The sequence below is a fragment of the Lichenostomus cassidix genome, chromosome 1 (assembly GCF_008360975.1).
Source record: "Lichenostomus cassidix isolate B80296 chromosome 1, HeHo_3.0, whole genome shotgun sequence".
Classification (NCBI taxonomy): domain Eukaryota; kingdom Metazoa; phylum Chordata; class Aves; order Passeriformes; family Meliphagidae; genus Lichenostomus; species Lichenostomus cassidix.
The window spans coordinates 69,595,156-69,620,286 of record NC_139479.1 but is presented as its reverse complement, the minus strand read 5'-3'; the positions used below and the strand labels follow the sequence as shown (position 1 = coordinate 69,620,286).

The window sequence follows — 25,131 nt, the reverse complement described above, 5'->3', positions numbered from 1 at the left end:
GTAGAAAGGAACAACATGATCTTTGACAGTACAGCCAGTAGATGGATTTCTTTCATGCTTCTGACAGCTCTACATCCAGGAACACAAAAATAAAGAGCAAGAAAAACGGCCATGAAGGTTTTACTTTAAGGACATATCCTTCCAAATGGACAGGGTCTACTCTCCAAGGCAGCCACTCTGAGCCAGTTTCTCTAATGGGAGGAGGTGTTTAGGAGACTAATCCTGGCTGGCACTCCTGCATGGCACTGACATGGCACAGGCTGCATGGCTCTGTTGCCCACTTTGGGGACTGGATCCACAAGAACCTGGTGCTCTGTGGGAGCATCCCAGCCACACATCATGCCTCAAGGTCTTGTGCTGTGCTAATGCTTTTGGAGAGGGGCTGGCTCACCAACAGAGAGCTAAGGAAACACACAGAGTGAGCTTCTGCCTCCTGTACAGGGCTGGGCAGCCTCAACTCAGTCAGCTCTTTCCTCCCGCCACAGACCACAAGTAGTAGCCCAGAAACTCCCCGTGAGATTTTTCTCCTTTCCATGGGACTGGAAACAAAGCTGTTTAGGCATTGCTTCCTCCTGATACACTTGGAAATGGTTGCTGTCAAAAATAAAGTAATTTCCAACCCAGTACTGCATCTTTAAAATCTGTGCTAGGAAATTTAATCCTTTTTTCATTCCTTGTTAGGACCAAGGCAATTTATTCGCTTAAGCCTTGGTCAGCTCTAAACAAACCATTTTTCTGCTTTATATGCAAGCAACAGATTCTGAGTTGAAGTCACAAAAAACACTTTTGGTCTTCACAGCCTGGGAATTTAGGACCTGGTGGAAACATACGAACAGTTCACAACTTCAAACAGAGTACTTGTAGTGTGATTTAAGATACCAGCCTGGCATGTCAAGGCTACTGCCCTATTCATCAACTCTTTGCTTTGAAGACTTCTATAATTTAGTAAACAGTTGTACAATTTAGGGTTGTGAAAACAGTACATATGTTCCCTGGATTTCACATAGCCTTGTATATTTAGCAGCTGTACAACACTGGAAAATAATATTTGACAAGAGATGACAGAAGTCATGGATACATCACAAAAAGCATCTTTCAATCCTAACAGCTTCACATTCAAAATTTACGTTCATGTGAAAAACAGACTGCTGATTGCAACTTCTCCTGACTAGACTGACTCATTTAGCACTTAATCGTTTCCATTTATAGGGAAGCTGGTTAGCCAAATTAGGGTTTATTTTCATATAATTTTTCTTTCCCACTAGCTGTTCACCTACTAACAACCTGATGATGTGTTCTTTGAGACTAAAAGCACATATTAAGTCTGACTAGTTACCCCCGGATGAATGTCCTTTCTGCATTGCATTGCAGATTTCACTGACTGTGGTAAGTCTCCACAGCAGACTATTTTGACAGCAATTTATTTATGCATTTTATTGATTTCTTCTGCCAATCATTGCTTTTGGAATCTCCTCAAAGAGTGTGTTTGCATGCCCAAAGCCATGTTGCTATCAGCATCCCTGTCTCCTTTATACAAAGGATTAAATCCTGGCAGAAACATATGGTCCACAGGGCTGCTCTGCTCACTGGCCTCTCTTCCCAGATGTAATGGGATTGGTCGCTCAAGACCCTACATCCCTTGACAGTGATGGCCTTCCAATGGCTCTGTCAAGGACAAACACCATCAGATCCATCACTGTCCCACCCCTTCTGGTCAAATTTCCCATGGAAAACAGGAATACCTCAGGTATTATCCCAGTTCTGCCTCCATGATCTGAGCCATAACAGTTCTGCTACAGAAGATGACACAGCCAGCAATGAGATTTGACTTCTCTGTGATTCTTAAGCAGTCAGGGGTGTCACTTCTTACTGCAATGGCAATACAAAACTCAAATCCTGAGTGTCTGCCCCTTGCCCTGTGTGCAGCAATGCTGCACACGGAGGGGGTTATTTTCTTTGGTAAATGAGCATATTTTGACCACCAGTTTAATCACAAGAGAGACTGTGTTCTCCCACTAGAAGGGGCTGACTGGACTCCCTGGTCCCTCAAGACAGCATGGTCCTTCAGTGCATCTGGCCTACAGAGCTACTAGGGATGATTTTTAATGCTGTGGAAGCCTTTAAACCACAGACAGAAACCCATCAGGTCCAGCAGATACAAGGCCTGCTCCTCCAGGAAGATGAATAAATGGATAATGTCTACATCAACAAGAAATGCCATTTATTCAAAGCAGCACAGTAGCCAGTTGTGACTTTGCTTCTCTTCTCCCAGCAGCAGACAAAGAGGGAGAGGAGAGAGGCAGTGCTGCAGACCATGGCTTTCCTCACCAGCAGTACACAGAACCAACATCACTGTATTCTCAGCCTACCACAGCTAATATGACATTTCATAAAGAAACCATTTCTATTTAAGCTAGACTCTATCACAATGTTTATTTTATGCACAGTTTTTGATTTTTAGACTATTCTTAAGACTACCAGAATTCTACCTTTAAAGAACCTGCATACTGGGATTTTATCATTTGGGCCTGTTGATTGGATCCTAGGGAATTAACCACATTTGAGCTCCCTTTGCCCAGGGCCAGATACACTAATTCCACTTCCAAATGTACGTGTCTTGCTTGGCAGCTCAGCCTCTGCACTAGATTATCTCTACCTGCAATTTAATTAAAAAATAATCACCCTTCGCTTCCCTCATGTGGGGCTGACGCTGTGAAACACACAGGGATGTGAGCTGCTACTTACGTGATACACTTTGCTGGACAGAATGAGCACGGAAAAGGCTCGGAGGAGTTTTCCTGCCGAGCCTTTTTAACAAATGATCACGTTCGTTCACGCTAAGGGAGAGAGAAAGAGAGAAAACACACCAGTGAGTAACCAGATAATTTCAAGGTAAAAGTCAGCTGTATTTAAAGTACTTGGCAGCTTTGACTTTGTCAGTATTAAAGGTGATCGTAGCATGAAAAAGAATTTTCTTTCTTTAAACTGCACATTATCAAGAGAACACTCTAATACTGGAAACTCCTCCTTTCTAAGGACATTTTGTATGAGTCTACTTTTGGTTAATTCATCCCTAATATTACCAATTATCATTGCTATTTCTGAATGCCTGATGCCTCTAAATTATTACAAACCATATCAGACATCTGACATCGAGTGATATAGAACATTGAGAAAATTTCTCTTTTGTATTATGTACATGAATCATAGCATCCACAAACTGCCTTAGAGAGAAGGAGCAAAGCATTGTAGTTTAGCAAAATGTATAAGGCTTCTATCACACCTGCAAAACGGCCTGAAGCAACCAAAGGTAGGACCCACAGTTAATTCTGCCTTCTAAAGAACGCTCTCATTTTAACCTCCTATATGGAAAGAAACCTTTCTATCCAGTTTCTTTTATTATAAACCCCTTTGGTTTACACAGTACCTGTCAGAGGCCTGAAAAAATTATTGCTGAACTTACAAAAAGTGAAAACACAAACTTAAGGTGAAAAACACAGTACATTTACAACAGGTTTAACATATGTACAAAATTATTAGAGGCACTCTGGCACTCTCCACTTTGATTTTTATTAAAAATACAACACTCATTTCATCAAGAACTTTATGCCCAGAGTTAAAAAATGATGAGTAAGATCCCGACCTTTCAAAGCAGTTAATTATGTATATGAGTCCCACTAAGTTCAATGGGGTTTTAAAATAATGTTTGCCTTCAAATCTCATTGCACTGGAGCCTCAAGTAACTTAAATAGCAGATTATTTTCAGAAAGGTATTATAGTCCACCTTAGTTCAAAGTTCTCCACGATTGGTCTGTTTTTCCATCTCACTCTTATTCCTAACACTGAGATGGAGCTAGTGCATAGAAGGGATCTGTTTGCTGGTACAGCTCCTTGCAGCATCTTTATCCCATTTGCATCACACTTACACTGTGCCTCCATTTTCACAGTCTGCTTTTCCTTTCACATCTATTCACAAGCAGCAATTCCACTGGTTATGCTGCAAACATGGATACACACCTGAATGCCAATGCTGATATCTTTCTTGGATTAGATTACAAATTCACATGCATTTGGTGTATGAAATAGAAATCCCAGCAAGCACAGACACTGCTGTCGACAAGCTTACAACAGTTTTAAACAAACAACTCCTTCTCATTGAAGCAGTTTGCTAACTTCAATCAGGAGGGTAACTGAAGAAACTCTGAGATGCCTGTAATATGTAATCCAGCCATGCAGGCTTATATTCCACTTAATAGTCCATTAGGGTAATAGCCAGGCTAACAGTCCTCTGTTCAGTGCATAAAGAGGTGTCCACAAAAGACAGGGTGCAATCCTTCTCTTTTACCTCTGGTCTCCAAGCTCACACATCTGAAGTAGAAGCTTCAAAATCTATGGACTCCTCCTTAAAATCTTTATAAACTGTCAGCATTTTCAGACACTTGGTCTCTTCCCCTCCTTCTCTTGGCACCACAGAATCACACCTGCAATGGCTATGGCAGGTTGCTTTCCCTGCCTGCAGTCAGTAGTATTCCCTCAACATAAAACAGAAGTTGATAATAAATTTGGAAGCAAAAGTATTGATTCCAACTGAGTTTGTCAAGCAAACTCTAACAACTCATGGCTCATGAGACCTGCATGTGTTCAAAGAAGAAGGGATCACAGGTTTCTATTAAAACCAGGTTTACAGCATGAAAGCTTCTAAAAATCTTGGAGGATCCAACTGCTTAAAAAAACCCAAGACCACTTGCTGGCTGTAAGAAAACTAAGTACATACAGAAAGAAGTTTCTACCTGCTCCAAGCAGGCAGCACAATGGAAAGCATGTACTACAAAGAATCACCAGGTTAGGGGGATGCAGTGGAAGGCACAAAGCAAGACATAAGACTTCTCTAACCTTTAACAACTTGCTTATGAAGTTGACAGCCTGCAGAACCTGCCATTATCAGTGCATGTGCAAACTAGTGATGATGTATTGTACAAACTCCTGCTGACTGCAGACAACTGCTGGGTAACTTGCTAGTTTAGTGAAACACTGTCTGAACCTGCTGCTGTCCTGGGAATGACTGAAGAGAAATACTTCTCCACTTTCTGCAGGTGAAGAACATGCAGGAAGAGTCTTTCCTATCTCAGTAGGAGAATTGGAGGGTCATTAAAAAAAACTAATCTTAAACCAATGAAAAGCATTTGTCCTAAGGGACAAATAAGCAATATTTGCCACAAAATTCTTACACTGAGAATGGAATTAACCACAGCAGCAAAAGGCATGAGGAAAAGTTCTTCATCTGCTTGTCTACTGTGCAGCAACAGATGAAGTGCAGACCAATAATGCTTAGCTCCTCAGGCTTCTTCATGCTATGTGCGGAGGAAAATGTGCTGTCAAAGGACCTGTGAACATGAGCAAGACACTGCAGCTCTAAGAATGGCAAAGGTATACTATCTTTGATATTGCTAATTATAATCAAGACGTTCAAAACTGAACTCACATCTGATTTTGCCATTTGGGAAATTATATTGGCTTATATCTATGCAAAGAAAGAAAAACTCATGGTAGAATTAGAGTATTTGTGGTCTGAGGGATGACTAAATAGACTGCAAGTCAAGACCAGCCCAGTGCTACAAAATAAGCTCTTAATACACAGAAGTTAATACAGCACAATTCTTCTGAATTGGATGAGTATTTGATTAACTAACAGACATTAGTTCTCCCAGTACAACCCCTGAAAGGAAAGAAAAGTGAAGTGGCTTTCTTAACTATAAATTGTTTGCACTAATACCAAATCCCTGCTTTCAGAAAAGGTTTCTGCCTGCTGCTAACAGGTAAAGTGAAGACTTCTCAGTCTCCCTCACACTTTTGTTGCAAAACTAATGACAGCACTGGACTCACAGACAACAGGTCAGGCCTTGCTCACAGAAATATTGCTTGTAAATCTATCCCAAGCATTAGCCATTATTTTCAGATATAATTCTGCTTTCCAGTGACTTTGAGCCAGTGCCTAAGCACTGCCATGAGGTCTAAGGATGGCATCTCCATATGCATTGAGGCAAAAGGATAAGAGATCATGAGATCATACTCTGAATACTGGACAGTTGTGTTCATATTCAGGAACTCAAAAACCATGTCAGAATGGAAGAAGTCACAACCCTTGACATTCTTATGGGAGTCAGTGACATGGAAAGCCACAGTGAAATATGCTTTAACTGGTTAGTCAGTGACCTCCGTGGGGGTAAAGGAGAGGCACCATCTATCTGTAATTATACTAAGAACAAAGGGCACAGACAAAACACTTTGAACTAAACAAATACTTGATTAGAACAAAAACTATTAAAAGGTCCCAATTCCGAGGGTTTCTATGAAAAAAAAAGGATTAAAAAAATGATTAGTCAAGTCAGCTAAAATCAGATTTAGTTGTTATCAATAATGCAGAATACCTTAGGCCAGGAATACCTTTGTGATGGCTTCATAAGAGGGTCAAGATGACTTCTGCCTGCCTGGAAGTCTGTGCTAGCAACATCACACAAATTCACTAAGTGAATGACAAATCAAAAGGTAAACTGAAGGCAACATGTTATTTCATAACAATGCTTTCCATTCCATGAATAAAATTACTCTTCCATCTTCCTATCTGAATTGCTCTAAGGTGTCAACAGAGACCTCCATTTTATTTTTGTGTTCTCTTCTTCTCATCCCTCACAAAAGCAAACAGCCCTTAAATCTAGGCAACAAACATCTGGCTTTACACATTCAAATGAGGTGCATCAAAACAAACAGAATAATTCAAAGCTGACCACAAGGTCCTGCTGTCTCATTTGCTCAAGTAATTAAAAAAAGATGAGCTTCACCACCAATTAATCTACTGAGCACTAATTAGCGTTAATGAGGATTTGTGGTATTTGGTATAGTTTGACCCAGAATGTCCTCCTGAGTCCACTAATTGACTGGTGGCAAAAGCAGGGATCACAAAGACCGGAAGGTTAAAGTGGATGCAGGTGTCTCTTAAAATTGGATCTTCCCTTAGAAAACACACACATAGCCCAGTTAAAAAAATACATTAAAAAAAAATTAGGAGCCCTCCTTCTCTTAAAAGAGCTGAATTCCTGACTGTGTTTTGTTATGATTTGCTAGAGGAGATACAGAGCAGAAGCACATCAAATAGGCAAATACACTCAGTTGCCACTGGTTTTAACTCACTGTCCTTCTGAAGAATTGTTAGTTATGAAGATAATTGAAAGTTATGAAGAATTTAGTCAGATACAGACATATGAAATTATTTGGTTTGCTTCTGCTTTTCCACTTTCCAGAAGGAAGAACTGAGGTACTACTGAAGCCTTACTTACAGGGCTGCTAGAGATGACACAATTAAAGCACACGAGCATATTTCTCAGCTGCTACCCCTGTGTCAAAAACATGCCAAGAAACCATGGCAGAAGCTTGGCTCTCCAGTGCAGGATACTCGGTCTCATCTGGGCAAATCCCAGGGGACAAGAAAGCTGCAGGTGTTTTCCCTATCATCTGAACACCTATGAAGCCCTCACTATACTACCTGCAGGTGCAGCATCACTGGTTCTTCTACCCTACAGTGCTGCTGCAGCAGACATCAGCAGGTAAATCATCGTGCAGCTTGGTTTAAACCAGAAAATCCTCCAAGGCTTAGGCTGAAGTTCTGTCCTTAACTCCACAGCCTCCCTCCTAGCCATATGTATTTTCAAAAGAAGCAGAGGGTAAACCCTCATTCAGTCTCTCCTTCCACTGCCACATCCACAGGCTGCTAAAGACAGCCTGAGAAACCCTGGCTGGCCTGCACTACTGTCCTGTTGGAAGAAACATCTTGCAATGCACTGCACCTCACTGTGAGAGCAGGGATGGGAGAGAATGAAGGAGGGGAGGAGGAGAAGTTTTTGCAAAACATCCCATGTGGCTAAACACAAGGTAAAAAGACTAGGAAGTTTCTGTCCTAGTCACCTTTTGCTGTGGATTAAACGTTGAGGGGAAAAGAGGATACTCTTCTCTCCCTTTTGAAATTTTAGAATTAAAACATAATAATTGATCTGTTCCATACATTTCAAACAATAACTTACACAAAAGTTTGGTGTTTCTTGCTGACATGTTTCTGCCACTGAAAATCTCATCAACATAAAATAAAAAGAGCAAGAACAGAGATCTGAAGCAGACCTCTCCAGCTTTGATCAGTCCTAATCACCAAATCCTTTACGAGCAGACTGTTGATTTTCATTTCAGTCTCTTGGCTCTCAAACTCCCTTACATGTCTTCTGAAGAAGAATCAGAGGCTCAAGCACAATGGCTTTTCCCCAAGTATGATCTGGCAAAGAGGACTTGCAGATCCCTCTCTGGCTGCTAGGACATAGCAGGTATTCCTGAGGGTTTATTCACAAGTTCCATCTCTCACCTCTCCCGCAACATAACACTGCTTAAAGGCTTACAGCATCAATCGTGGTCCTGGCAGACAAAGAGGAAGTTCTGTACACCAGGCAGAGGCTGTGGCCACACCTTTGTAATTGGCCAGAGGAGACCTATTTTCTTCCTCAGATACTCCCTGCTGGATGAGGGCACTCCCCCAGAACAGCCTCAGTTCAACTTTTTTTCTTTTAGTTTAGACTCAAGTGCATTACTTGAATTCACATACAGGAATTGTTAGAAGATATACAGTGGGCAGAGACATAACTAACGTAGGCTCGCAGACTTGGCATAAGGAGAACATTAAAACAACATTTTTACAGACCAGGAATTCAAAATTTAAGCATGTAAATAATTTCAAATGCAAGTCACACTAATGCTGAGGGTTCAGCAAAACTGTGCTCACCCAGAACATCCCAGGGCTGTGGGAAGAAAGGCCTGACTGGCTGAGTAAGCAAATGTATCTCCATCCTCTGGGCTTCAGAGACATCACAAAGAGGATTCACCCTCCTACAGACAGCTTCTGCTGGCTTCTCTCTTTCAATCCACAAAAAGGAGATGTTATTTTTTGTTATCTAGCACTCAATTGCAGGAATGTTTTACTCTGAGGTCAGAGTAGGAGGTCTTTTTAATTTAAAAGGCAAACAGGCATTACTGATAATGAAGCTGCAGTGTAATCAAAGGAAATCTCTGGAGCATTTCACAAGGAAGTGTCTGAGGCATATAAACAGTAAAACAAAAAAAATCAGCATTTTCTTTGCAGAGTCAGCGTCTACAAACACTACTCCTTAATCACGCTGGATCCAGCTGAAATAGACATCCCAAACCATGCTCCTATTTTACTCTAAATACTCAGCAAACCATTCACAAAAACCCACTGCTAGGAGACCAAAGGGTCACCAGCCAAAACCACAGGGAAATGAAGATGGAAGTGCTGCCTGTGTCACTTGTGGGCTGGGAGATGCCAAAAGTTACCTGTCAGAGGTGACACCTGCAGCAGACAGCCAGGATTTAGGAAGTACCAAGTCCTTGCTGAGGGCTCAGCAACAGACAGCTTTCCAGAGAAGCTGAGCTCTTGTGCCCTGCCATGGTGTGGCACTTCCAGGCCTTCTTTAGCAGAACAAGCTCTCCTCCAGGTACTTCCAAAGCATATGTGAAAGCCACAGAGTAACCTTCCCTATTTATAAATTGTATCTGACATTATCCAGCCAAATGGTCATCTGATAAGCATCAACTGTACCTGTTGATGTGTGTTGATGTGTGCCCTGCAAGGACGACTTGGAGCACACTGAGAGCAGCCAGCTCTCCAGCCCATGAGAACACGGGGTACTGAGCTCAGCTGCAAGTTGTTTATCTTGCCTGGATGGGAAAAGGTTAAGAGAGACTCCCACACCTTCAGCAGAAGCTCCACGGATGTTTTTGTGGTGACTGATTGCTAAAGCAGCTCCTGCCCTCACCAGTCAGAGGGAGAACCTGACAGTGCTGCCCACACCATCACACTTCCTTCAGCTTACACATCACCTGGATTCACCAACAGTGGAGCTGATCCAGCTGAGGAGCTGGGGCACAGATGGGCCCTCATGACCAAAACTGGTAATGAGTGCCTTGGGAAACTCTGAAGCCAGCCTTGCAGCCACATCAACAGAAAACCATGGATGCAGGTCCTCACCAAAGCCCTGGAGAAACACTGCTGTTACATCTTGTGATTGGGCTTGGTACCAGCTTCTTCAGCCAAACAGCAGCTCTCTGCTGCATCCCAGAGGTCTGCAGGAAGGACCTGAAGCCAGCATGCAGCAGCAGGCCCTGGGGCAGGTGCACACAGGTCCACCCTTGTTGCCACATCACCTTATACCTGTGGCAGAACCACCCTGAGGGGCTGACAGAGGCCAAGGCATGTTGCGAGCTTCAGGCAGCCCCCATTTGCAGCACCCAGATCATATAGAGAGTTGAGGGGCCAAATTCTCCACTCTAAACCCATAAATTCCTCTTTGAGCTGGTCCTTGATGTTGTATGGCTAAAAGCTGGACAAAGCTTTTCCTTTTTGTGACAAGCAGGGATCATATACATTTGCTTTTGTCATTAGCAATTTGTCCTAAGGCAGAAAAGTCAGATCCTCCTTTGATTCCTAAAATCACTTGGACAATCCATTCTGGCCTTCATTTTTGAGACTTTTACTCCTAAACTTCTTTAAAAGACTACTACTTAGCACAGAAGGACACTGGGTTTGTGTACCAAGCTTTTGGCAGTGGCAGGCTAAAGAGGTGGCTTCTGTGAGAAGCTGCCAGAAGTTTCCTCCATGTCCTACAGAGCCAATGCCAGCCAGCCCCAAGATGGAATAACAGAGCAGGTTTGATGGGCACCTAGTGTCCAGCCAGGGTGAGCCCACCATAAGAAGACCAAGCACCCTTTAAAGATACAACCTAAAAATATCAGACACTAAACACCACATGCCTCTCTGAAATGCAACAATACTAAGAAAACAATTGAGATCTCTCTTTGCTTACAGTACCTTCTATTTTCAAGCACTGCAAACACTAAGCACACGTATATACATTTCTTTGGGGGGGTGGGGGGCAGCCATCATTGTCAGATGTCCTAAAGTCAATTAACAGAGAACTTGAAGCTGCCCAGTTTTGCCATCAGCCTAACACATGGGAATTGACCCAATTTAAATGTTTGAGAAGCAGAAAAGGCTAAGTGTGGTTTGCTGCTTTTCAGCAAACCTCCTTTTGGTATCAGTGCTGTTGACTTCTTGTCCCTAAGTGCCTCACTTTGCACTTACTCTACTGGGTGCTTGGTCATATCCTTTACAGATAAGGTGGCAATACAGTTGCAATTATAACATTCTTTTCTTACTCACTCATTTTTTCAGAAGTAGTCACCTTGGAAACAGAAGTTTTCGATGCTTGGTCTCTATAGATTTTTTTTGCTTTGGGATTTTTGTGTGTGGATTGTATTTTTTAAATCCAAACTTTCTGGTTTAATAGAATTTCACTTACATGCTCTTACTGAAGTTAAGATTACGTCTGTCTTCAAAAACTCTAAACTCCTATCATCTTTTTTCATGCTTTTCTTTACAGAAAAGTAAAGTGAAAGAACAGCACAGTGCAACAACAAAAACTGATGAACCTTGAAAGTGTCATGAACACAATTTAAAACATACCTCAGGACATTTGGCTGAACTGAAAAAAAACCCCCAAATTGCTTTTCTTTAAGCTTTTAAGTATTTTGTAATTGTCCACTAACTGTTTAATACCTAATACAACTTGTGTTTTCTTGTTCTTGCTACGCTTAACTTGGCTCTTTATTCTTTACCACAAATCAGAGAGGAGAATGCAGACTGTCCTGCCTCTCTTCTGAGACTGGGTTAGCCAGCAGAGGAGTCAGGGTCCAGGCAGACTGCTGAAGCCATTAGGCTGGAACAGTTGTCATGGATCAGTTCTCCTGCTGTGCAGCCTGGAGGGAAGATTTCTTCCTCCCTCCCCTGTGGAGATCCTCAGCGCCAAACCCTGTAACTCAGGATTAGGCATCAGAGGGATTGGCCCCTTAATCAGTTTTAAGTCTCATCTTGTAATGTTCCTTTTTTCCTAATCTTTCTTTTCAATTTACAACTTCATTTTGGACTTTGTTCTGATATTGTACCACCATCAACTTTGACTTTGATAGCAGATTTGATCACAGCTCTAAATCCTTCTCCAGGTCACCAGGTTTTAAACCTATTTGTGCAATGGATCTCCTTCAAGGTTACGTGATAGGTACAACCAGGATGGGAAATAATAAATTGCACTGGAGAGGGGGCATGTCAACTCTAACTGGTTTGCACTAGCAACTAGGCACTTGGATCCCCAGTGCCCAGTGGGAACATGGTAACTCCCCCTTCAGCCCTCTGGCCAGGTTCTGAAGCCCTCTCTGTCCTCTGCCCTTTCCTGGCTCTGCCCCATAGCCTCTCCAAAGTGGAACCAAACATAGTAATTTCAAGTGCCTCACACACAGAGGTTAGAAATGTCAGAAACAAATGGTACATATTAAAATGAGGAAATAATGTGATGATTCCTCACTGATATGGGACAGGAGGGAGAGAGAAAAGGACAAGTGTAGAATAAAATTATGCATTTTCCACCTTCCACACATGAATGTTTACCATATGGAATCAAAGAATTGAAAAAAAACACCCACACTGATATAATTTTATGTGCTTTTTGCTTGTAAAAGGAGTCTAATATCTTTTTACTAGAAAAGCTGCAAGGAAAAATCATAAATATGCCAGTCACTTTCTTGTGTATGCTGGTGGAGAAACCTCACCTTTCCTTCCCAGAAATGGTGTGAAGAACATCTGGAAAAATTGATAAAAAGGATGCTGAGACCTCAAAACCTAAAATACACCTCTCCCCTCTTCAACCTCATTTTACGCTCAGTTGCACTGGATGGGCTGGATTCTGATCCCAGTCATGCGTATCCTGAGTAAATACATCGAAGTCAACACATTCATGAAACAAGAATTTGGCTCCAAACATTCAGTGCTGTTTAACCAGCTGAAAGTACAAGACCGAGTTGGATTCAAGCAAGATTCACTGTACCTGCTGATGTCAAGGGGCCTTACTGGCATGGTCTCCCTACTCCAGTAGATGTAACTTGGAGTGCATCAATACAGAGTACTCGGAAATACAATGAGCCCAAGCTTCATTCCTCTTGATCTTAATGAATAAACTTGCCTCTTCCGCAGAAACCAGAAGGCCAGGTCCTCATCTCATTCATGTATTTCTTAAAAGTCAAGTCTGCTTTACTATTTCTGCTTCTGCCAGGGCGAAGCTGAGCCTCTGCCACTCTCGACTCTGTGCGCAAGCCTGACATGGGTTTCTGAGCATTCCCCTCTTGCTCCTCCCCAGGGACATCTATGGGTGCCTATGTCAGCTCACCAATTACCCACCAGGTCATGCAGCTATTGAAATGAGATAAGCACCTGCCCTCACACACCAAATGAAACCAAGACTAAGAGAAATAACATGTTCCACTGAAGCAACAGGGCTAGATTTGGTGAGAAGCACTAAAATGAAAGAGAACCTACACCAGCATGTCTCCTTGCTGGAGGCAGACAATGGAGAGACTGTGGGAGCTGCTGTTCTAGGTGCACTGAAAAAAACCCTATTTGTTTAATGAAATGGAGATGAATGAGGCACCTCAGCCATCACCAGTGGCTGTCTGAGAGCAGCAAGCATAAAGGGCCATACTGAAAAATGCTGTGCAAACACACACGACAGCTAACCTTGCTAGGTCTGTACTCACTTCCCTTCACCTTTGTTCAAGACTGCCTCACAGATTTGGGACTCATTTGAAGAAATTCTTCCCAATACTTCTGTGATGCAGGCACTATCCTGCAACAACCCAGACAGGTCCTTCAGCTCCTTGTAAACTATGTAAATTATGAAAGCCACATTGTCCTTCAGTATCAAATAATCTAATCCTACCCACCAACCAATTAAGAACAGGACAGAAAACCAACCAAAAAGCCACTTTCAAAGGGAGCTCTCTGGCAATTCCAAGACAGAAATCCTCTGAAACAGGAAATCTACTGTCGCAAAGAGGGTGCTGCACAGCTCTGCTCACTCTCCATTAGTTGGCCAATGGAGCAATAAAGTGCCATGGGTTTCCAAAGTAAAGTTTGCTTTGGTGCCTAATCAGGCTTTACTCCACCTGAACTCCTGCTGCCTTCAATGAGAGGACAGATGGAGTGAAAAGTGAATGAGGACTTCAAGGTTCCGCCCTTTATGAGCCAAGATTTAAGTTGTAAACTTATTTAAAGACACAAAAATCTCTGCAGCTGAACTCAATGCCACTTTTGAACACAAACCTTGTTTGTTTTCTTTGTGTAAATCTTGCATGTCAACATGATTAAATCTGCTGGGCAGGTGCCTCCTCATGTCCATGTTTGCTTTGGCACATGAGCTGCCCCTCTCACCTCTCCAAATTAAGGAAAATTTAGTGTTAAATCCTGCCTTTTGTTACATGAGAGTGCCAGGGAGCCCCTCTCCCTTCCTAAGGCATTCTCATGTCGCAGCTGGGCTGCAGTCCAGTCCAGCAGTGCCAGGTGCCCAGGCTGGGGAGGGCAAGTGTGGATACTCATCTTCCACAGGCATGGAATAGGATCCATCACAGCCCCTCACTGCATGCTCACTCTGCCGCTGCTCAAGCTGTTTCTGGAGTTGCCAGTTTTTCAGCTACCTGTTTCCCCTGAGGAATTCCCTGCTCCTGGAATCATCTGACTTTGTGATCATCCCAGCTTCTATGAAAAGTAAGTCTTTAGCTGTACAGATGAGACATACAAAGGAGTAAGAGCATGACCTGTTACAGCTCAAGACTATACACTCGCTCTAAACTCCAAGCATCACCCTAATGCTATTTGCAAGGTTTCTGGGACCCAGCTGTAGTGACCAGGGTGCTGACACTCTGCCCTGCACAGACCAAACAGTCCCTCATCTGCCACTTGCCTTGCTGTTCATTCCCAGCCATTGGTATGGCAAAAATGTGCACCTGCTTTTTTAGATCAATACAAGAAAATTCAAATTTAGAAACTGTTCAAAGGGGCTAAGATTCAGAAAGATATAACGAGCACTAGTGAAGACATTTTTTATTAACCCAGAAAAATGTGTCTAGCAAGAACAGCTGTCAGGGTGAAGATCCTCTAAGACACGATATGCATATATAGGTATCAAGTGGCACATACAGCTCTTCCAGAACTCCTTCCCCAAGTTCAGCAAGGACCCAGGTGATATCTGCCCACATTTTACAGCAATTCAGCTGAGTCACAGCAAACTCTTGGCATCCTGTTGTGCAAGTCTAGATACAGTCACCACTTTCTGGGCTTTGCAAACTACTTTTTGTTAGTTTTGAACATTCAGATCTTGCACTTCATTTTTTGTCTAAGGTCTAGGAAATTAAAAAAGCAATTATCTCCCTAAATCCTTCTCTTATCTATAATTGGGTGTGAGTTTTTTGTTATTTGTTTGTGAAAAACATTGAACAAAAACAGTGTCCACTATGCAGGCCAGGAAAATAGACCCTGATGACAGCCAGATTATCTTCCACAGCTGCCTGAACAAACCAACATCAAATGGGCATGTTTTCAGGAACACATCCAACCAAGGACTGAGGTGACAGACAGACCCATGCATTTTTACACAGCTCTCTACTTTCCACTAGAAATGAGAGGAGTCCCGTTACTTTCCCTTCCTGCATAGTGTCACTTTGCCAGAAATATCCCAAGAGCAGTGGGGCTGTGGGCAGGAAGGGAGAGCAGAGCATGCACCTTAGCACATGCTTCCACCAGCTTCAAGGAAATTTTTAAAAAATAAAGGACATGAACCAGAGAAACTAACTGCAGAAAGTTCCCACTCTGTTTCTTTCCCACCCTCACTCTTCCCTTTGGACAAGCACAGAATTTCTAGCAGGTGTGAAAGAGCCATGAGACAAACAAAAGAGATAAAAGACAGAACAACTCTGAAGAGCAGTTGGGAGGCCACAACACAAGCACAGCACACCAGCTCCTAGCAGGCAGAGGCACTCTACCATTATCTAGTTCACAGATGGACCACCCAGAAAATCTGGGAGCAATTAGGAACGAGAACAAACAAATGCATGGAAAGGAGGGGGGAGGGAAAATGGGAAGGAGGGCCAGAAGGGATTCCTTACATCATCTCCATGCAAGCGTTTCGAGAATGAAGTGAAGCTATATGGAGGAGGAATGCAGATGAAAGAGTTTGCAGTGAGAATGCAATAAAGTAAAAGGCTATGAAAACATGGACTGTATGAATGAATTACAACATGGCCATGAAATTTACAGAAAGTCAGGACAGTGTGTAAACAGAGAAGAAAACCCATCAAGTTCTTGGAGACACAGACATGCACATATAAACAGATCAAATGCTGACTGTCTCTCTCGCTGTTAACAGCAATTCAACCCACCCTGCAACCCAGGGATGCACCAGGCATAAAGCTGACTCATTCACCTCTCTGACTGGCATTAAATACTGGCAGGAAAACACAAATACTGTGAACCAGCACCAATATAATCTCACATAATTTGCATGTATAGGAACCACAGCAACACCCAAGCAGCTCATACTACCAGAGCCATGTGCCTGGGAACAATCAGTTTTCTGCTGGTCTGGTTTCCACTTACCTGGCATCTAATCACACTATCAGTCAGCACCTCACAATACCAAGTTACACCTTTCTTGTTTGGGGAGACTGACCAGATTTTGGTACCAAGTGCTTTGGCTTCAAGTGACTTCAAAATGATTGCTCAACCTTCTAAGAACAACGCCCATTATTTAATTAAATGTCTGATATTAAGCATCTTTGTTGGTTATAATTGTGGCATAGAAGGTTGGCTTTGTTGCTGCAAAGTTTGCTTTCTCTTTTAAAATAATTTGATGTGCAGTTTGTGACTTTTTCTAGTGAGCACAATCTATAAGCTCTATTTTGCTGGATCCAAAAGTTGAAGCAGAAAAATTACTCAAAATAAAAACTGAAGATACCAAGTGTTTTGAAGTGATCTTAATCAAAACACTGTGTTTACTTTGTCTCAGCCTCTGAGAGGCAAGCTCTGGTCACTAAAGACATCTTATAAACACATTAAAGTTCACACAAGCATTTTTAAAAGCTTTTCAGTTTACCATAATCTCAGTAAATCATTGCCTGATAATTTCCCCTGAAACCAGTCCTTATTAACACACAAATTCAGTTGAAAAAAATCTACTATCTGCTTGTCTTAGCAGCAGCTAAAATATGGCAATTAGTTTACCTTAGAATAGACATCAAAGGCTCAAAGGATGACCCTGCCCCAGAAGAACAAAATCTTTTAAAAGCTCCATTCCACTCAGTTTGCTAGTTTATAAGGTTTGCTAAAATCCAGTTTAATGATCATGTAGTTTCTTAGCAAGTCATGTGGTGCCATATTGTGTAAGGAACAGAAGAGTTAGTTCTAAAACCTTTTTGAACTTGGGGAGCTTTTCCGACCAGCTGATGCAGAACCACATTCTGAGAAGGTAAATGAAACTGTTGGATGCAAAAGCCTCACCATGATTTTCTTTAGCTTCTTTCAGAAGAGACAAAAGTTCCCACACAACACATACTCTCTCTATACAATGAAAGGTTCAATAATAGCAATATATTCAAGTCCATATGGTGTGGTTATAAGGGAGAGGCCCAACGAGAAACTGAGAACCCTGAAGGCAAGAGACCTGCAAGCTGTAGTGAAAAAAAGCAAAGGCATAAAAAACCCCCTTAAGGTGAAACTGAATAAAGTAGTAGAGCACAATGGATTAGCCAGTTCTCCTTTTAGCTACAGTCCTTATATCCCGAGCTGCTGACAGTTCCCTCCCCTGACATGGTTATCTTTTTTTCCTTTCAATTTTTTTTTTTTTTGGATGACATATCAAAGTGCTTTCAAAACCAGTCTGGTTCAGTGGCCAGGTAATAGCACTACATGTTACCATGCAAGAGACTGAGCAGCAGTTTCCAATAGAGCCTCACAGCAATAATGCAGGAGAAATGAAAATGGAAGGGCTGCTTTCACTGGAGGGAACAGACATATATGAAAAGGAGCAACAATAAATGAATAATACAGGAGAAGAAGCCTTATTAGCCCGTCTACACTCAGATTTTAACTGTGAATGAAAAACAGGGAGGGGAGAGGAAAAGAAGGGTCTGGTTTAAACATTTAGCATGGACTTGCCTCTTTCCATTACTATCACGAAGCATGGCTTTTCCCAGCTCTCTTGTCTTCGTTTCCAGCTCCTGAACTTGCTCCAGCAAAGTTTTATGGTAGGTATGCTTCGCCCTGTACCCCAAGGAAACAACAAAAACAAACCAAAAAAGCCATGTGAACATTTGTTTTGCTACAAACCCTCAATTTTACCTCTCAGGTGAGAGGCACAGGGCCTTCCCTTGAAGGATTTGGGAAATGAAGCACAGTGTATGCATGTTAGCACAGATTCACAACACCTGGGAAAAAATACATACAAAATGAGAAATCAGGATGGCTTCAAATTGAACAGAGCTCAGCCACTTGAACACAGAACTCAAACCCTAACCAAGCAGCAATGCTAAGGGACTACAGAGACCTGACACCACTGCCGTGGGACTGCTCAGGACTCAGGCATTCAGACAAAAGAGCTGGGGTTCATTGAATATTCATGGCAGTAAAACATGAATCCACTCTGTCTTTTGAGCTACGCGTGGCACTGCTCTGAAAACCAGAGGAGACTCTCAGCTAATAATTGCCATTCAAGCCCCTTGATTTTCATTTATCAGTCTCACATGACTGGAAAGGCACTTCTCAATGAACTTCCAAACTGACAGCAACAAGACTGGCTGTGTCCTACTTTTTTGGCTTGAGGATGCAAAGAGTAATCCATGCACCACACATACAATCAAAATTTAGAGTGCAATTTAGAGTTCCCCATGAAGAGACTTGGGCCTTTCCCCCCCAGTCTACCTATTGCTTCAGTGCTATTATACCTAAATTACATTGATATAGGGGAGACAATCTAGTCCCCTCTGTCTTGACCTGTACAAAGCAAGAATACAAAACGCAGGGATCTTTCTCACATGGGCAGTTTTTGATCCGCTGCCTCTTTTGTGTCACTTAAAGGAGGACAAGTGTCCCATGAGAATATATTGATTTGCATGTGACTGCACAATAAGCCTGAAAACAAGATGGAGCCAAGTCAGCCGAGACATTCCTTACTTCATGGCATTAAAATATTATTCTTCAGCTCAAAGATGGCAAAAATTTCTCTACAAGTTTTATAAAATCTTACATGCAGACACTGAAATCTTTAACCAATTATATAAAACAATGTCAAATTCCCTCTAGCAGAAAAATAATAACTGGTGTATATGTAATTAAAATATAATGAAGATGCATTTATTTTTAAAAAGTATGATACTTATTGCCTCTTCCATGGGGAATAAGAAACAAAGACCACAAAATCTTTGCTGACACCATTTAAGATGACAGTGCCTTGATACTAATACAAGGATATCCAAGTCCTCTGGTCTTTGTGTTGCTGAATGAGGCCCCAAATATCTAAAATGAGAAACTAAAACGAAAACTTGTTTCAAAACACATCTGCATTTAAGAGAAAAAAAACCAACAAACAACAGAATATGAACCATACCAAAATCTGAAGGTAAAGATTATCAGGATGTACTTAGAAGGGTACATTGTTAAAACAAACCATCAAAGGTCTGTGATTTGCAACACTAACATACTGTGTCAAAAGAAATGAATAGCGGGGATTTTTTTTAATGCATAATGCTTCAGCAACGTGAGATTACCAACAGCTGCACAGAAATTAATTAGATTCAAGTTGCTATAACTAGTTAGGTTAATGATTAGACTGGTCTCTTCTTTGAGGAAGGGAAAATATAGCTATTAAAATGAGAAAGCTTTGAGGCCATTAATTTTTATAATCTTTTCAGTTGAATTCACTATCACATTCTTAAATTTAAATAAATACATTGAAATTTTGACCTTCATCTCTTACCTTTTAAAGAGGTCATACCTATTATTGCAAACTTCAAGACTGAGCACATTTGGAATTTTTCAAATCCTTTACAACCAGTTTTCCCCATTGACAAGAACACACAAATGTACAGGTTATTCAATCTCTTCCAAAGTTCCATGTTTATCTTGCCATGCACCATAAGAGATGTTTTTCTGTTCCCTTAGAGTAAATATTGAATCCAAAATTTGACATTGGATCCTCAGCAACAAGTCCCATTTGTGCAGCACAGCACAAGGAGGCATGGCACTGATATGACACAAGGTGGGAGAAATATTGTTGGCCTGAAATTGGGGATAATGAAGTGTTTTGTAAGTAGTGTGAAAGGATGAAACACATGGGCTCTTCTAGGGCTGGCAGTTGTTAGCATTGAGTCACTCCTTCACTTGGAAGCCAGAGCATCCATGGAACGGTCAGTAATCAAGTATTTATCAATAAATATAAGAATATAAAGGGACCTGAGCTAACCTATCTACACGTTCCCTTGAAAACAAATACTAAAATATGGTTTTACAATTGCCACAGACTCTGGGCTTGCTCCTGTCAAAGTCAACTGCAAATATTCCACAGACTGTGGGCAACAGGACTGGATATTTCATGACCTTTTCCCTACAGCATGTTATAAACTTTTCATATGTAGAAATCCAGGTAGGATTCTGAGCTTTTAGGTTACTACTCTACAAGTGGTCCTAGATGTACAATCAGCCCTCAGTAAATTATGAGATCTTGTGTTTACTGCTACTGTTCAGCTAAGGTTTGATGCATCACATAAAGACAAACTCACCTTTCCCTCACACACTGGGATATTAAGATCAGGGACTATAAAAACAAGCAAAGGACCATCTTTGTATTTCGTGTGGTCCTTTCCCTTCAAAGCCAGGGAAATGCATCACTTCACTGGCCTGGGATATTTAGGGGGTTCAGGAGGCCAGAATATGCCAGGGAGAAGCATGGTAATATTCATAAATATTTCTCAAACATGACACCACCTCTATTCTGGCTCATTATCCTCACCACCATTTTATGAGTCTTGTAGTCCTAGCACTGCAAGTATATGCAAAGATGGGAAGAACTCTTCGTACTTTCTCTTACTTAAACTGCAGAACTGGCAACTGCAAACTGCTTCTTCCTCATGGTAAAAAAAAAAAAAAAGTACGTGAAAATTTTGGTAATGATTGGAAGGCTCAGGAAATTTTTCAGTGTAAAATAAGCACCAAGACACCAATTAGGAATAAATTCTTGTACTCTTGCCTGATTTTGCTGGAATACATGCTGCGTTTTTATGATTCCCACATACCTCTGTGAGTCAGCTATTCCAAGACTTCCTAGAGCCAGTGACGTTTTCAAGACACATGTGCCAACTGTGAGGGAGCACTCACCTTATAAAGCTTTGTTCTTTGTAATGGTGGCACAACTAGGATTTTTACAAGGCAAATCAAGGCACTGAATTCAGGGTAGTGGACCAAAGTTAACAACGCATTGCAACCCAGTATTAATAATAAGCTTCCTTCTCTTTAAAAAGAGAGTTTTCCACATTTCCTCGATTCATTTAAAAAGGAAAAAAATTAAAAAGGGATGAAAATAAAAAAAAGGCCTGGAGCTGCAGGGAACATGGGAGGTAAGTGATGTGTTGACAACTGTAGCCTGTATAACAAAGGAAACATGTTCTTGCTTCCAGCATCAGAAATTTCGATAGCAGATGCAGCTCAGCAGTTTATAAACAAAAGATTTGTAAATATCTGAAACAGACTTTCCAATAATGCTTTTTCCAGAGAAAAACTCTGTATTGTGCTTATGGCTTTCTGGCAATATTTTGTACTGGAATTAGGCACGTACCTTTTGGGTCACATGGATGTTCTGTCTGTGGACATGTGCTTCATGTCCAAAAGAAACTGAAAGGGATAAATTCCATGACCATGAGCAGTCAGAGTTGCTGGAATTTTATGGCCAAAACCATATTCTGCTGAATTATAGACAGCAATGTGGTGTAACCACTGCTGTGGAAATGTGCCGGCTGATTTCCAGAGGCCTTAGGCTCCAGTTTTAAATGGCAAGGCTCTTGGAAAGGAAACAGACCTTTACTCCTTCCATATGGCAGTGCTGATAGCTGTGTCATTTCATTTATCCTAGTTAAAATGTTAATGGTGTTAATTTTTCAGTGATGGCTTAGTTAAAAAAAAAGAAAAAAAAAGTCCTCGCCAGAGAAGAGATTTTTTGCTTAATGTTGATAGGAGCCTCCTGTTTAAAATCTGCTGGGAAAATATCTAGTCTATCAATCATATACGTTTGTCTTGAGAGCTTCACAGTCTCTATACATTCACGGTCTGAATGACTGAAAGGATTATGTTGCAGAGATTTCTTTAAGAAATATTAAAGAACAGGCTCAGTCAGTAACAGAGTTTAAAATGACTAATAGCTGAGGATGAGCCTGCCATGGTCTGGCCTGTTTTACAATTCATGAGTCATTTTTGCCAAGAACTGATAAGAACAGAGGACAACTTCAGGACACTCAACTACCATGAAAACATTAAAAAAACTAAAGTTTTTTTTCAGAATTTTAACAAACAAGTCACAGACACAGTTAAGTATCTAAATTAAAACATTTTGGCCTCAGTTTTAGAATTTTTAAATGATTTTCGATTGCAGAAATTTAGTGAGTGCAACAAAAATCCACTCTGATATGCTGGACTATTAAATCATAGTTGAAATGTCACATTACAATACCTAGTTTTAATTTGAGCAGTCTAGCTGTGAAAATTAAGCAGTGGGACAAAATTTAAGAAGTACTTACTGACTGGTAGATTTGCCTACTACCAGTTTAATTTCACTGTGCTATCAACCCCATATGAAATAAAAGCAGATTTTCTGAGCTGTGCATATGACTTAATACACCTTCCATGACAGTGTTTGAAATGCGCCTGTGTTTGGAAAACTGTCTGCTTTTTCCAGTATTTTCTGCACTTCTCTGTAAACCAGATTAGTGGACTTGGCAGTGTTAGGTTTACAGTTGGACACAATGATCTTACAGGTCTTTTCCAACCTAAATGACTGTATCATTCCAAGAACCTTCCCCAGCTGACCAACAGCTCATTCTGGGAGCAAAGTGTTACGTGTTATGATGCTTTCACTGTGAGCCTTTCTGACAAGAGACAAGCTAACCTGTATTTCCTCTTCATTCCAGCCAGGATCTGCCTTTTTGCCCGAGTTTGAATGCCCTGGGTCCTCCTTGCACAAGGTTATTATGTATCTGTGTAGTAAAACCTTCTTAGTTGTAACACAACTTCCAAAGGGAAAGGATGAAAGGTTTGGTGCTTAAGACGCTTAAAAGCAAGCTGAACAAAACGCCACAAATTCTAAATCAAAATAATTACTTCTGTATTTCAAATTACAGTGGTAGAGAAGGTAAGTTGCTTCCCTTTAAATCCAAGTTGTTGAAATTGCCTTCTGCAATGCTTTGAAACCACAAAGTTTTGAGAGAAGGGGATTACACAGGCTTGTATTTCACAAGTTTGTTCCTCCTCTCTGGACAGTGAAGGTACCATTAAGACTTAATTTCAAACATAAAGTGTGGAGTATTGCTCTTCTCCCAGTTCAGTCTTCAAAGACTCGCTGCTGAAGGACAACCTAAAAAGCAGCTGACAAAGAGCTGAGAGCTTACTGGGTGTGGATTAGAGTGCCACATTTCTACTTTCTACCTAACCTTAGTCAGATTGAACAAATTATTTGCTCCATTTTTAGGAAGAGGGAATCTCAGATGTCCAATTTAAATTTGCCTTTAACTAAAGGATAGACAACCCTATCCTAAGGTGACACCTTCATTACTCAGACAAGGCCACCTCCTCCAGATTTAGTCCCAGCCATTCATTCTGTCACATTGCTGGGTGCCGTGGCAGGTGACAAATTAGCCACTTCACCTTTTTTCCCTTCCAAATGAGTACCACCTTTTTGCAATCACTGAGAGACGTCAGAGTTCTTTACAGAGCAATACTGGACTGGATGACATGTGCATAGAGAATAATTCCTACAACAGCAAGAGGACAGGTTCAGGACTTACGCTGTCCATGCCACATCTTTAACAAGGCACGCAGTGGGCACGAGAAACAAGCCAAACCAGAAGTATCCACATCTTAACACCATTCCAGCCTGTGAAGAAAACAAACAAATAATTGAGGAGTATTTTCAAGCCGTTAAATGTTAAGTGGCTGTTTACAAGCAAAACGGTAGAGTGATGGCATCAAACTAGTACTGCATCCATGATCTGGGTGATGTTGAAATGTAATGGTGGGCCAATAATTAACAAAAAGCAATGGCATTTTTCATTGCAAAGATTCCTTATGACCTCAAATTTCTCACAAATTTCTGAAAAATCAAGCATTTTGATCAAATCCTCCAATGATAATAAGCTGTGGATCCAGGCAGACACATTTTTAATCATGGAGAAAAGCACCGTAAGTATATTCTGCTTGCACTTTTAACTATCTTTTGTGCCCCTTACTTATTCTATCTGTCTTAGATCTCTGAGAAGCATCAAACTGACAAGAAAAAAACCATTTCTCACTAAAATGTTTCAGTCATATTCCACTTAAGTACATTACTTCCTGTTCAAGCTACTGCTGACTGAAATCCAGAGTGGGAAAGATTCACTCCTGTCCCACAAATGGCTTTTTTTACAAACAAAGAGCTCAAAGTTTATATTCACATTTTTCTCATTGTTGTAGTGCTTGAAGAAAAAGCTTGGTGGGATTTGAGAAGGAAGATATCTGGAAACCCTGCATGTCCCAGCATACACAAATTGTTATGGAATGAAGCTGAAATATAGCACTATTTACAGAAATGCTACTTTAGATCATTAGAACCTTCTGCAGATAAATTAATGGTGATTAGGGTCCAGGCTTGCTACACAGAAGACTTGAGACAACCTTATCACCCCTTCCATGCAATACACACACTTCCCATCAGAATCATTAAGTTCTGCTGGACATCAGAAAATATTTTTTTTCCTGTAACTACTTGTGTGCACCACACAACTGAAACAGAGGCTGAAAGGTTTCAACAGCATTTCCAGTTTCTAGAAGGATTTTGCTCTCTCACTAGTTACAGACATTGCCACACCTCCTTTCCAAAACCTTTACTTCTCAATATTTTTATGCTA

At 41.2% G+C, this 25,131-nt stretch overlaps 1 protein-coding gene across 6 annotated transcripts in view; it reads right to left on the bottom strand.

Moving 5' to 3' along the window:
- ATP8A2 (ATPase phospholipid transporting 8A2) overlaps positions 1-25,131 on the bottom strand; it is a 314,444-nt gene that overhangs the window by 10,963 nt on the left and 278,350 nt on the right. For all 6 annotated transcript variants that reach the window (XM_085062609.1, XM_085062619.1, XM_085062628.1 and 3 more), the window contains 3 exons: positions 24,034-24,122; positions 18,146-18,250; positions 2,746-2,837 (listed from right to left, as the gene is read on the bottom strand). In XM_085062609.1, the coding sequence (XP_084918735.1) occupies positions 2,746-2,837; positions 18,146-18,250; positions 24,034-24,122 (286 nt within the window). The remainder of the gene's footprint in view (positions 1-2,745; positions 2,838-18,145; positions 18,251-24,033; positions 24,123-25,131) is intronic.